Source organism: Eleutherodactylus coqui, chromosome 1 (assembly GCF_035609145.1).
Source record: "Eleutherodactylus coqui strain aEleCoq1 chromosome 1, aEleCoq1.hap1, whole genome shotgun sequence".
Taxonomy (NCBI): domain Eukaryota; kingdom Metazoa; phylum Chordata; class Amphibia; order Anura; family Eleutherodactylidae; genus Eleutherodactylus; species Eleutherodactylus coqui.
The window spans coordinates 510,851,575-510,864,845 of NC_089837.1; the positions used below are offsets into that span (position 1 = coordinate 510,851,575).

A 13,271-nucleotide genomic window follows, 5' to 3' on the forward strand; every position below is an offset into this window, starting at 1 on the left:
CATGAATATTTTATATCCATAGATTTGAGTGTCTCCAAGAGTGGTCGACGAATGCGGCGCTTTGCCAAGGTGGAAGGGGCAAGGTCCTGAAAGATTTGTATCGGAGACTCAGCATAATTCAGATCTCTGTTAAATCTTGCAGCTCTCAGTATGGCGGCAGCATCAGGGAAAGCGAGCACCTTACAAATGATGTCCCGGGGAGGGTCAGAATCGTTCGGCAGGGTTCTGAGCGCTCTATGAATTCTTTCAATAATTATGGAGCTGGCTCTCTCTGTTCCCAGAATTAAATCGAAAATTTCTTTTGCGATTTTCGGTAAACTTTCGCCGGGGTGGGATTCTGGCAACCCTTTGATGCGCACGTTATTGCACCGATTTCCGTTTTCAAGATCCTCCTGCATCAGGAGGGTCTTGTTGAGGTGATTGTGTTGTTCCTTTAAGGCCCGCTCTAACTGCAGGGAGTGGGTAGTGATGGCTGACGTTGCGGTCTCAAGCTCTTCCACCCTGTGCCCCATCTGTCTAAAGTCCTCCTTAATCTCGGCTAGGTCAGCGCTTATGGGGCGCAGGGCATGGGAGATCAGGTCTCTCATAAAGGATTTAGAGACCGTTTCCCCTTCTTCACCTTCGGAGCACGTCTCCTCCCCCTTGCTAGGAACAGATATGAGTTCCCTTGCCGGCGCCATCTTGGCGGGGGGGCACGGGGACTTTGCAGACCGATCTCTGAAGAATCGCTGCATATCTACTTGCCCTTTTGTAGCTCTAGGTGTTCCTTGAAGGTCAGTGTTCTTTTCTTTTGATAGCTTACCCATTGTTCCGTCATTTGACTGCTGCTAGGGGTCAGCGTGGGTGCTCGGTCAGAGGAGCGCTTCTCTCAAGCAGCCATTGCGCTCGGCGTCCAGGCTCCGCCCCCCTGCTCCTAGACTTCTAGTAGCAGTTATTAGTTTGGAACTCCTCTTCAGGGAGTTCCGGAAAAATTAGAGCTAGGCTCTCTGTTTAAGTCTCTTGCATGCAGTTGCAGGCAGTTTGGTATGTGGATGGGAAAAGGAAAGAAGGGGGTGGGGGGGTTATGCCTCTCTGTGCTGTTTTGTTAGCCTTGGGCTTGCTGGCTTGTAGTGGGCCGGTATGGGGGTATCCCCCTGTGCACAGGGATCTCTCAGGCTCCAAGTAGGGCTCTGCTATTCTGTAGGCGCAGGCCCACCCCCCTCTGATGGCTCTCACCTCTCTCCTCCGGCGCTTCTGCCTCCTCTCCTCCTCCTCAGTCCCCTACAGGAGAGCTCTGGTTGCCGCTGTCTCCCAGCCGGGGAAGGCTACAGGCTGGTGAGTAATTCAGCAGCCAGGTTCCGCCGCGATCGGGCCGCCGCCACAACTTCCCGGACCCATTAATTGTGAGATGAATCTGGGGACCTCAGAAACTTGCCTCTCTCCTAATCCCGCAGCAGTCGGCTGCGATACACCTGGACCAGGAGCTCGGCCTGTGCCCACACCCTGACTTGGGCCTCCGCGTCCTCGCCCGCGTCCACGTCCTTTAGGCCTACCCCTACCCCTCAGCATGGTGTATTACCAGTAGAGCAGAAACAGAACGCTGTAATTAAATGTGCCGCTTATTGGCCCGTGGTTGGAGGCTGACTTCGCTTACGGAACGCACAGCAGAGCCAGGAAAGAATTTTGTGCATGCCTGTAGTGAGACGTAGGTGCGTATGACTCAGCTAGTGGAATTCACAGCGCAGAAGCAGTCAAGTGTCCAAAGGCCACTAGTAGGCCTTAAGTATTTTGCTTCTATTTTTTTAAAGGCTGAGCTGAGACAGCAGACAGATACTGTAGGCAGTGTATATGATGTATACTGTTTCCCTCTGGCACGATGACGGCGGTGATGTAACGGGCAACGCAGAGCCAGCAAACGATTTTGCGCACGCCTGTAGTGAGACGTAGGTGCGTATGACTCAGCTAGTGGAATTCACAGCGCAGAAGCAATCAAATGGCCAAACGCCACGAGTGGGCCTTACGTATTTTGCTTCTATTTTTTTAAAGGCTGAGCTGAGACAGCAGACAGATACTGTAGGCAGCGTATATTATGTATACTGTTTCCCTCTGGACGGGATGACGGTGGTGATGTAACGGGCAACGCAGAGCCAGCAAACAATTTTGTGAAAGCCTGCTGTAACACTTAGCTGCGTATTAATTAGGACTACTACCCCCAGCAGACACGCAGTACACTGAAGACGGTCACAGGCAACCCAAATATAGTATTTTTCCCAAATTTGTTTGAAAAAGCCCACTGCCTATATAGACAGTATATCTCTTTCACCTTTCCCACTGTCCCTGCCTTACCAGTACTGGCCCTATACTATGTAAAATTTCTGCAGACTGAGGACGCAATGCTCTGCACGCCCGATATACAAAAAAAAATTGTGCAACACTGCTAAAAGCAGCCTCAACAGTACTGCACACGGTCAGATGTGGCCCTAAGAAGGACCGTTGGGGTTCTTGAAGCCTAATATTACACCTAACACTCTCCCTATAGCAGCAGCAGCAGCACTTTCCCTGATCTATGTCAGAATGCATCTGTGGAGAGCCGCGGGCGGGGCAGATTTAAATACTCCGGTGACACCTGATCTCCCCAGCCACTCACTGCAGGCGGGTGGTATAGGGCTGGAACGTCACAGGAGGAAGTTGTAATGCCTTCCATGTCTTTCTATTGGCCAGAAAAGCGCACAAATATCTCAGAGATGAAAGTGAAAGTAATTTGAACATCGCGTGGTGCTCGTCTCGAGTAACGAGCATCTCGAACACCCTAATACTCGAGAGAGCATCAAGCTCGGACGAGTACGCTCGCTCATCTCTAGTTGTGAAATGTCCCAAGCAAAATGTCCTGACAAAAGATGTCCCACAGAACTGTACACAGATTTCCACCCTCTATATTGGGTCCTGTCGACAGTGGGATTCAATCAATATTTGCCTTTTGCTATGTTTTTGGAGTGTTTGAGAAAGCTGGATTACTACTAGGCAAAACTCAGAGAGAACATAAATCTTCATGCAACTGTTAACCCAAATTTTGATGCTCAAGACAATAGTGTTATTTATTGTAAAGAGTGGCAAAAGGGGTTGATTATTGGCTTTCAGGCCAAGGGTGGAGGTATTTATCAAATAGCACAGATTGTGAAATGCTCACCTGCTGCTGTGGTGAACGTGTATTGTTAGTGAATAAATTGTGGAGCACCACAGACCATTGATGTGAGAGGTGAATGTCCACTATGAAGGTGTACGAGGTCCTACAGATATGCTACAATTGAGCAGGTCACCATGAAAATGAACTGAGGGACCAACAGACATTTGTATAACACAATAGTTCAGTGAACCCTACTGCATATGAATGGTCACTGCACCTATGCTAACAAAGGTGCATAGGAAGACAAGGCTTCCATTTGCACGGCAGTGCTGGAATAGGACCACCACAGATTAGCAAAGGGTTTCCTTCTCCGAAGAGTTATGTTTTCTGCTTCATTGAACAAATGGACATTGACCGGTCAGGCACAAAACATCAGAAAACAAACACCTTGCAACCATTGCTGGTAGAAAACAAGCTGGTGGTGGCAGTGTTATGGTCTTGGGAATTATTTGATGGCATTCTCTGGTTTTGCTCGTCCATGTGGAAGGCATTCTGAATTGATTTAGTTGTGAAACCATCCTTGCAAATTCTGTACACCCAAGCATGCTGTTTGTCTTGTTTGTGCAGATAGGATCTTCGAGGAAGACAATGCAACACGTCACACAATTAGAAATGTACAACAGTGCCTGGAAGAGCACAACCAAGACTTCCAAGTACTTCCCTGGCCCCTAAATCCCCAGACTTGAACCCAATTAGGCCTCTAAGGGAGGCCTTCCTCACACACCTTCCGGCAACTGTGGGATGCAGTCAGCATGGCTCCAGACACCTGAAATCATCTACCAGTACCTTATTGAGTGCATGCATGCCATGTAGCTGCTATCTGTGCGGCACACAGTGGTTATTCTGGATATTAGCTGCTGGTCATAATAATGTGACTAGAGAGGAGCGAACACACTCGTCCGAGCTTGATACTCGTTTGAGTATTAGGCTACTCGAGATGCTTGGTACTCGAGTCGAGCAACACCCGCTACTCGAGAAAATTTCATTTCCCTTCCCCGCATGTTTAGCGCCATTTTTTAGCCAATAAACATGCGGGGAAGGCATTACCACTTCCTCCTATGACGTGCCAGCCCTCTGCCTGCAAACAGCAGTGAGTGGCTGGCGGGATCAGGTGACCATGGAGTACTTAAACTAGTCCCGCCCACGGCTCGCCTTAGATGCATGCTGGCAGAGGTTAGGGAAAGTGCAGCTGCAATAGGGAAAGTGTTCCTGGGCCACTGCAGACCATTTCAGCTATATCGTTCTATGTGCAGTGCATTGGGCAGAGGTCTAATCGCTAAACACAATACTCTAACATTTCCTGGGCCACTGCAGACCATTTCACAGATATGATTCTCTGGGTTGGGTGAAGTAGCCGCAGTTAGCAGCACTATCCACTGGCTTTATAGCTTTCTGCCACTGCGCAGAGCGTCTCACAATACCCTTTTCTTAGGGGGGTTGAGGTAGCCGCAGTTAATAGCACTATCCACTGGCTTTATAGTTTTTCTGCCACTCCATACAGCCTCTCTTATCTACAAGTCTCTGTAAGCGGTAAATGACCCCTCGGTATCAGCGCAAAACAGCGGTTTAATTTTTTCCGGTCACAGCATAGAGCTTCCACTATCTACAAGTCTCTGTGTGCAGTAAATTAGCACAGTTCTCAGCGCTGTACACTGGAGTAATTTATTTGGGCCCTGCTCTATCCTTAACCTGACTTGTAGAGGAGTAGGGGACAGGGTCGAGGACGTGGACGCGGCGTCCAAGTGAGGGTGTGGGCACAGGCCAAAGTCCGGGGCGGGGTGAATCACAGCCGGCGGCTGAGGGATTAGGAGAGAGCCGAGTATCTAGGCTCCCCAGCTTCATATCACAATTTGCGGGTCCACGTGGTAGACCTTTATTACAAGCAGAGCAGTGCGAGCAGGTCCTGTCATGGATCACAGATAACGCGTCCAGCAATGTGTCGAACCCCCAGTCTTCTACGCAGTCCACTACTCCCGGCCTAGGGACTGCACCTCTGAATCCTCTGGCTGCTCCTTCTTCTTCCCAGCCTCGTCACTCCATGAAATCGACAGATTCTGAGCAGGCAGAGTCCCAGGAACTGTTCTCGGGTGCCTGCCCTGAGTGGGAAAAAACTGTTCCTCTCTCACCTGAGGAGTTTGTCGTGACCGATGCCCAACCTTTGGAAAGTTCCCGGAGTCCGGGTGATGAGGCTGTGGACTTCCTGCAACTGTCTCAAGAGCTTTTTGGGGATGAGGATGATGAGACACAGTTGTCTGTCAGTGAGGTAGTAGTAAGGGCAGTAAGTTCAAGGGAGGAGCGCACAGAGGATTCGGAGAAAGAACTGCTGGACGATGAGGTGACTCATCCCACCTGGCTTGCTAAGCCTACTGAAGACAGGGCTGCAGAGAGGGAGGCAAGTGCAGCAGCAGGACAGGTTGGAAGAGGCAGTGTGGTGGCCAGGGGTAGAGACAGGGCCAGAGCAAAGAATCCCCCAACTGTTTTCCAAAGCACCTCAACGCGGCAAGCCTCCATGCATATGGCTAGGAGTTCAAAGGTGTGGATGTTTTTTAGTGAGAGCGCGGCTGACCGACGGACAGTGGAATGCAACCTGTGCTGCACCAAGATCAACCGGGGAGCCACCACTACCAGCCTCACAAACACCAGCATTTGCAGGCATATGATGGCTGAGCACCCCACAAGGTGAGACGAAGGCCGTTCACCGCCTTCAAGTCACATCACTGCCTCTTCCCCTGTGCCACAACTTGCCACACAGATCTAATCCCCCTCCCAGGACGCAGACACGAGCGCCTCCCGGCTTGCACCCACAGCCTCACCTCCACGGTCCTCCACTCCATCTAGCAATGTCTCTCAGCGCAGCGTTCAGCTATCGATAACACAAGCGTTGGAGCGAAATCGACAATTTTTCTGCAGGCCAAAAGGCTCTGTTAAAACCAATGTCTTCAGAGGCCTGCCTCCAGGCTCTGTTACAAATTAAGCAACAACAAGCTGTATCTTTAAAAAATGTTTATGGGTTTCACCTGCCCTCGGGGTTAAGCAATTTTTCAGGGATATACTTGTACTCTTGGTACACCAATTTTTCACGCCCTCGTCTATAGTCTTAGCCAACTAGTTTTTCCGGGCGTCGCCTATACTCCTGGTAAAAAAAATTTCAGGTGTTTGCCTATACTCCTGGTGCATAAATGTTTCAAGGGTCCGCCTATACTCTTGCTACAGAAATGCTTCCGGGGTCCACCCAAACTCTTGCTAGTGAAAGGTTTGAGGGTTCTGCCTACGCTCTTGCTACAGAAATGTTTCAGGGGTCCGCCTATACACTTGCTACTGAAAGGTTTGAGGGGTTTCGCCTATACTCTTGCTACAGAAATCTTTCCTGGGTTCGCCCATACTCTTGCTACAGAAAAGTTACAGTGGTTCGTCTATACTCTTGCTACGGAAATGTTTCAGGGGTCCACCTATACTCTTGCTACAGAAATCTTTCAGGGGTCTGCCTATACTGTGGGTGCACAATGCTTTCCCATAGCGGTGTTCAGCTGTCCGGCACAAATACACTGAATGACTTGCGGAGAAGTGTGGGCCGAGGCCGAGGTCCTGGGCGGGGTGAATCTCTGCCATATTTGGGCACTCTCATTTCTTCATGTGCAATACTGTCTTTGGGTTTTATGGGCTCGCCTATGCTGTGGGTGCACAAAGGTTTCCCAGTGAGGTGTTCAGCTATCTGACACATACACTGAATGAATTGTGTCATAACTAGGACCATTTGACTGCTGCATATCACTGCTGTTGCAGGAGCCATTCTGCAGTTTGCTAGAAAGCACTGTCTACTGGATAAGCTGATTTTAGCCACCAGAACCTGTAATGACAGGGATCACATGACCAGGGGCTGATCACTGTATTCAGGAGTCTGGTGAGCTGGTGATGTCTGGAAATCAGCATGCACATACCAAAGCTGTGTGTGTAAATCAGGATGCATGTAGTAGAGCTGTGTGTGTAATGTGTGTGAATCAGGATGCAGGTAGCAAAGCCGTGTGTATAATATGCTGTATGTGTAATGTGTGGGGTCAGGATGGATTTAGCAGAGCTGTGTGTGTTATGTGTTGTCTGCGTAATGTGTAGGGTCAGGGTGGATGTAGTAGAGCTGTGTGTGTAATGTGCTGTGTGTTTAATGTGTGGGGTCAGGGTGGATGCAGTAGAGCTGTGTGTTTAATGTGCTGTGTGTTTAATGTGTGGTGTCAGGGTGGATGTAGTAGAGCTGTGTGTGTAATGTGCTGTCTGTGTCATGTGTGGGAATCAGGAAGGATGTAGTGAGGGGTGTATGTAATGTGCTGTGGTTGTAATGTGTGGGGTCAGGATGGATGTAGCAGAGCTGTGTGTGTAATGTGTGGGAATCATAATGAATGTACAGTGTAACAGAGCTGTGTGTGTAATGTGCGGGAATCAAAATGGATGCAGTAGAGCTATGTGTGTATTGTTTGGGGATCATAATGCATGTACCATGTAGCACAGCTGTGTGTGTAATGTGCTGTGTGTTTAATGTGTGGGGTCAGATTGGATGTAGTAGAGCTGTGTGTGTAATGTGCTCTGTGTGTCATGTGTGGGAATCAGGAAGGATGTAGTAGAGATGAGTGTGTAATGTGCTGTTTTTGTAATGTATGGGGTCAGGATGGATGTAGCAGAGCTGTGTGTGTAATGCGTGGAATCATAATAAATGTATAGTGTAACAGAGCTCTGTGTGTATTGTGTGGGGATCATAATGCATGTACCATGTAGCACAGCTGTGTGTGTAATGTGCTGTGTGTGTCATGTGGGGGGTCAGGATGGATGTAGCAGAGTTGTTCGTGTGTAATGTGCTGTGTATGTAATGTGAGGGGTGAGCATGCATGCTCCATTTCTCTGCATACTGTATCATACCCAATACATTGCATACGGACAGTGTTTCCATTCTGTTCAGAGCAGGGAATTAAAAAAAAAAAGAAAAATCCCACTGAGCATGTGTTTCTCTGTGGGCATAGCATATGTGCTGTAATGTGTAAAACGGTGTGGGAGACCTGCAGCATTTTGCGCGCACAGCCGTGGGCATGAGCCCTTACTCCTGTTCTAGACTCCTGGCTGATACACTTTGACAAACTGCTGCTGTGTGAGCCAGACAAGGTGACGGCTTCTCAGCCTCTTTCGCACAAGCGTGTGTCTTCATGTTGGCCACACGCGGGTGAAAATCTAATTCCAAAATTAAGTAGCCTTTTCTCATCCAGCCACATGGGCGTATTGCGTAAAAAATACGCTGCCGTGCAGAATTTTGTCGATCGGCAAAATGACTACTACTAGCTGAAATAGCTTAGAGCCGGCTGTTTTCATTTCCAAGCAGCAGATGCAGGTAACCTTCCCCCTTCCTTTTTTTTCAGCTCCCATAGGAATATATGGGAGCCTGCAGCGTTTTTTGTCAAAAGATAGGTCAAGACCTTTCTTTTAATGCTGCAAGAAAAATTGTCGACCGAAAACGGTCGTCGATTTGATGATTTTATGGCGCAATATTTTTCATGTGCCTATAAATCACCCGTGTGAATGAATGTATTGGAATCCAATGCTTCACATGGTAGCGATTTTCAGCTGACGTTTTATCGGGGCTAAATAGTTGCGATAAATTGCTGGTGTGAAAGAAGACTCTGAATATCAATGTTTTTATTTACTTACAGCAAGCAGAGTTCTTGAAAGCAGGAAGGAAACACAAAACTTAGTAGGAAGTTGCACAAACTTAATTTCCTTAAGGGCTTATTCACATGAGTGTATATTGGCTGCCATTTTCACGGCCGATATAGGATTCCATCTGATGCACAGGCTCGGTGTATATGCCGTCAGTAGGGGAGACAGTTTAGCTCTGCTAAGCTGTCTCCCCCTTCCCTCCCCCTTGCCGGCTCACCTCCTCTCTCCTCACCTTCGGCTGTTTGCCAAGCTAAGTTTCCCCTCCCCGCCTCTTGTCCGCAGCCAGCAATGACAGGGTGCGGGGTGGGGTGGAGCGTAGATCCACCACTGCCCCGCCCCCTTCCATTGCAAACAGTGGCAAGGGGCAGACAGGAGAAGGGGGGGGGGGAGTTTAGCAGTCCCGCTGCTTAACTCCCTCCCACCTCCCTTCTCCGACTGCTGTCAATGGCTCCAATAGGAGTTAATGGCGGCAGACGTTGTCCGGCCAGGAAGATAGCTTTTATGTCACGGGAATACATCTGTGTGATCTGATGCCTTGGAATCCAATGTATCAGATGGTGGCATATATCAGCCAGCCGTGATAACGCTGGCCGATATACGCTTGTGTGAATAAGCCCTAAGACTGACAACCTCTTGTAGATCCGTGTAGATACCGGCAGATACTTTCTCATCTTAGATTCAGTTATTTGCTGTGTTTGGCTTCTTGCAGATTCTTCTGTTCGGGTTATAGAGGAAAAATTTGATCTGGTCCTCGTACGACATTTTTTCTAGGTCCTTGAGTAGGGAGGCTATGTTTCTAGATGTACCTTTTTCACATACAAGTCCACTCTCACACGGGCAGTAATTATAGAGCTCACCAACAGGCTGAAAGGAGAGATGATAGGGTTAATGAAGACACTCATGACTCCTAGCCATCTGTTACTAACATGTAAGATCAGCGGTGGGAGACACAGCGTGAGGCCGGGGGTCTCATTACTGAGAACCTCATGTCTGATGCTACACATCCAGTGTGATGTTATTCTGTGAATACTGATGTCACTGTGGGGCGTTTTACATCAGTTTTTGTGTATTTAACGCACAAGTGTCATCTGATTGCAATCCGGTTTTCACATGGCTGAAAAAACAATGCGAGGCGACCCAACTGGTAGAATTTAAAACTCCTATTGAATTCAATGAGTGTTAAAAAACAAGCACAGAACTCGCTCCCACGCCATGCAAGAGCATTGTAAGAGAATCCCACCAGAGCCGGACGTGCCGCAAGTATTGTTTCATAAGCACCATCGGTCTGGGACAGAAACTGCACATATAAGTGAACCCAGTGACTGCAAGGGTCTGGGAAAATGCCCCATTATCACTTTGTGTGCACGGGGTCCATGCGTTTTTGATGCATGTGTATATTTTTTGCATCCGTATTTACTGCGTTTTTCAGACGTGTAAAAAAACAAAACAAGGAGCAACCTTCCCCCCCCCCCACACACACACACACACTGTCTCCTGGCAACATATATAAAAAGCAGTGAATGCATGATCCCACTGACTACAATTAATGATTTTACACTTCTGAATCCACCAATGCAAATCAATGGGATTGTATGCTGTCCGTTGAAAATACAGCTGCAATACGGATAGATAATACGCCCCTTTGAATTGTTCTAATGGGTCCAGGTCTTGTCCAAATTCTGTCAGTTTTTAAACTGGGATAGAACTTAAATGATAAAATCATCCGTGTGAATAAGCCCTTATAGCAGTTTTTCAATGCAGTTTTTGGGCACTCAGCTTGTAGAGATGGAACACAAGGTTTTAGGGTGCATCTAAAATTGAGGTAATTTGCAGTAAAAGCTCCTGGCACATCACTGCCTATTGTACAAGCACCCCACCGTGTATCTATTCATACACTTCCAGGAGGAATAAAGGAGGAACAGCTTCATGTAGAGTTCCAGTATAAGATACTTCTTGCCTTGCAGCACAAAAAACCCACTGCGATATCGCTAAATGCCTTCAATGGGGGCGGCGGCAGCAGCGCCAGCCCCAGGGAATGCATTGGGAGTATATTGTGGACTTCTGTCACAGCTGTGGCAGGGATTTCCTTCATTGATGAATGGCTAAGCACTGCCTGTGATTGGCTGAGCAAACAGCCAATCAGCACAGCCCTTTCAGGAGGCGGGGATTTTAAAATCTCAACCTCCTGAAAAAGCTTGACAGCAGTGCAGGGGAGCCAGCCGGGGGACGCGCCTAAGTGGCGGAGAGGTGAGTATATAATTTTTTTTTTTTTCACCAGCTAGGGATGATTTCAGGGAAGGGCTTATATTTAGAGATGAGCGAGTATACTCGCTAAGGGCAAGTGATCTCTCGAGCATTGCCCTTAGCGAGTACCTGCCCACTCGGGAGCAAAGATTCGGCAGCAGGCGGGGAGCTGCGGGGGAGAGCGGGGAGGAACGGAGGGGAGATCTCTCTCTCCCTCTCTTCCCCCCCACTCCCCCCTGCTGACTGCCACAACTCACCTGTCACCCGCGCCGGCAGCCGAACCTTTTCTCCCGAGCGGGGAGATACTCGCTAAGGGCAATGCTCGATCGAGCAATTGTCCTTAGCAAGTATGCTCGGTCCTCTCTACTTATATTTCAAGCCTTTCTACAAAAAGCATGCTGCGGGGGTTGCCTAAAACCACTGCTTTCAATGGGGCTGGCAGCAGCAATGGGATAGCATCTTGGACTTCTGCCACAGCTATCATATCTGTGGCAGAAGTCTGCGATATACTCCCTATGTTTTCAATGCGTCACTGGGACGGGGGGTCCTTTAAATGAAATACAATTTCGCTGTAAAAGTGCCCCAGAAGTATTAGATTTGCTAATCTGTTCTATTATTAAAATATAACTTTTATTATGAGACTTTAATTAAAATAAGCTATATCACACCACCAGATGGCCCAGCACACATCAAAAAACTAGACTAACATGAACATACAAACACCCACAGAACATACAGGACAGGGGGTAGGTATTAGAGATGAGCGAACGTGTTCGGCTCCGCCCCTTTTCGCCCGGACACCGAACTTCGCGAGGAATTCCGTGTTCGGGCGAAAAAAGTTCGGGGGTCGCCGTGGCAGCGCGGGGGGTTGCGGCGGGGAGTGGGGGGGAGAGGGAGAGAGAGAGGGCTCCCCCCTGTTCCCCGCTGCTGCCGCCCGCGCCGCCGCGCCTCTCCCCGCCCCCCGGCGCCCCCCGAATACTTACGCGCGAACACGGAAGTCCTCGGAAAAGCCGGTGTTCGGGTGCGTAAGTGTTCGTTAAGAACACGTTCGCTCATCTCTAGTAGGTATATCACCTTATCGTGGTGATCCACTATACCGATTTTGTTAAATTACCGTTCCCTTAATAGATTTACAGGTACGGTTATATTACTATTTATACAGTGGTAATAACGGTATAAATATTTATTTCAGAAAGCGAAGGATGATAGACAAATAATATTTAATCGACGCGTTTCTACGGCCCTGATGTAATAAGTGAGCCGATTCATCAGGATCAAGACAAATAGCCTCTGTCTTTTGTACTCAAATGCCCCAAATGAAAAATGGTTCGTAGGGCTTATAACACTTATATGTAGTTAGTTCGTGATTACTTATATTGTCCTTCTAGAGGTACAGGTGGTCGGCGCCTGCGACCAATGATACCACTGATTTATACTGTATTTAACATAGTAGTATAATTGCCTGGGCAAGAATAGCCAGAAGTGTTTCTAATACTTGTGCTGGAGTAGTTAAGAGGGTTGAGGAGTGTAACTCGATTATGCAGGGATATCCCCTCTTTTTGCAATCAAAGCCGATGTTGGCACTTGCACCAAATATGAGGATGATGTGGTATTTGATGCTTATACACACATCCCCACCGTGATTATGCCCAATGGCTAAAGATCGTACTGTTTGCTATAACAGTGTTAAGGGCTCCGTTTTTAGGCTTGGAGGACTGATAGTCGTCAGATCATGCACTTAAGATAGTACAGATAAAGCCCTGAGAAATTCAGATAACATATCTCTCACTTATGGGCAATCTGTGCTTATCTAGGTAGAAGTCTGGACGTGCATTCACGCCCTCGAGTTGATAGAGACTATGCCTGATTGTAGCCTCCAGCAAGAGCCCTGCACTCCTCAAACACCTCTCAAACACCTCTATGTCTGCACTTCACGGCGTCCTAGCCCCTACTGACATCCCTGATAAGGTCCATGCCGAGCCTCCCTTATGAATGGGAGGCTCCGCCCATCTGCTCGCATGATTCGCTAGGCTATCAGCCAATGGTGAAACCACCTGCCGGACAAGCCCCCTCCTTACTTGTCATGCCTGATTCTCATATAATGAAAGGGAGAAGCAGTGCATGTACAGGAGGATCTAAACGGGACTTAGTCATATGTGCCTCTGCTGGA

General features: G+C 48.4%; 1 protein-coding gene across 1 annotated transcript in view; it reads right to left on the minus strand.

The window, feature by feature from the left end:
• Positions 1 to 8,952: 8,952 nt before the first annotated feature.
• LOC136588442 (keratin-associated protein 9-1-like) overlaps positions 8,953 to 13,271 on the minus strand; it is a 182,801-nt gene continuing 178,482 nt past the window's right edge. The window contains exon 7 of the mRNA XM_066587650.1: positions 8,953 to 9,721. Within this exon, the coding sequence (XP_066443747.1) occupies positions 9,536 to 9,721 (186 nt within the window). The 3' untranslated portion in view covers positions 8,953 to 9,535. The remainder of the gene's footprint in view (positions 9,722 to 13,271) is intronic.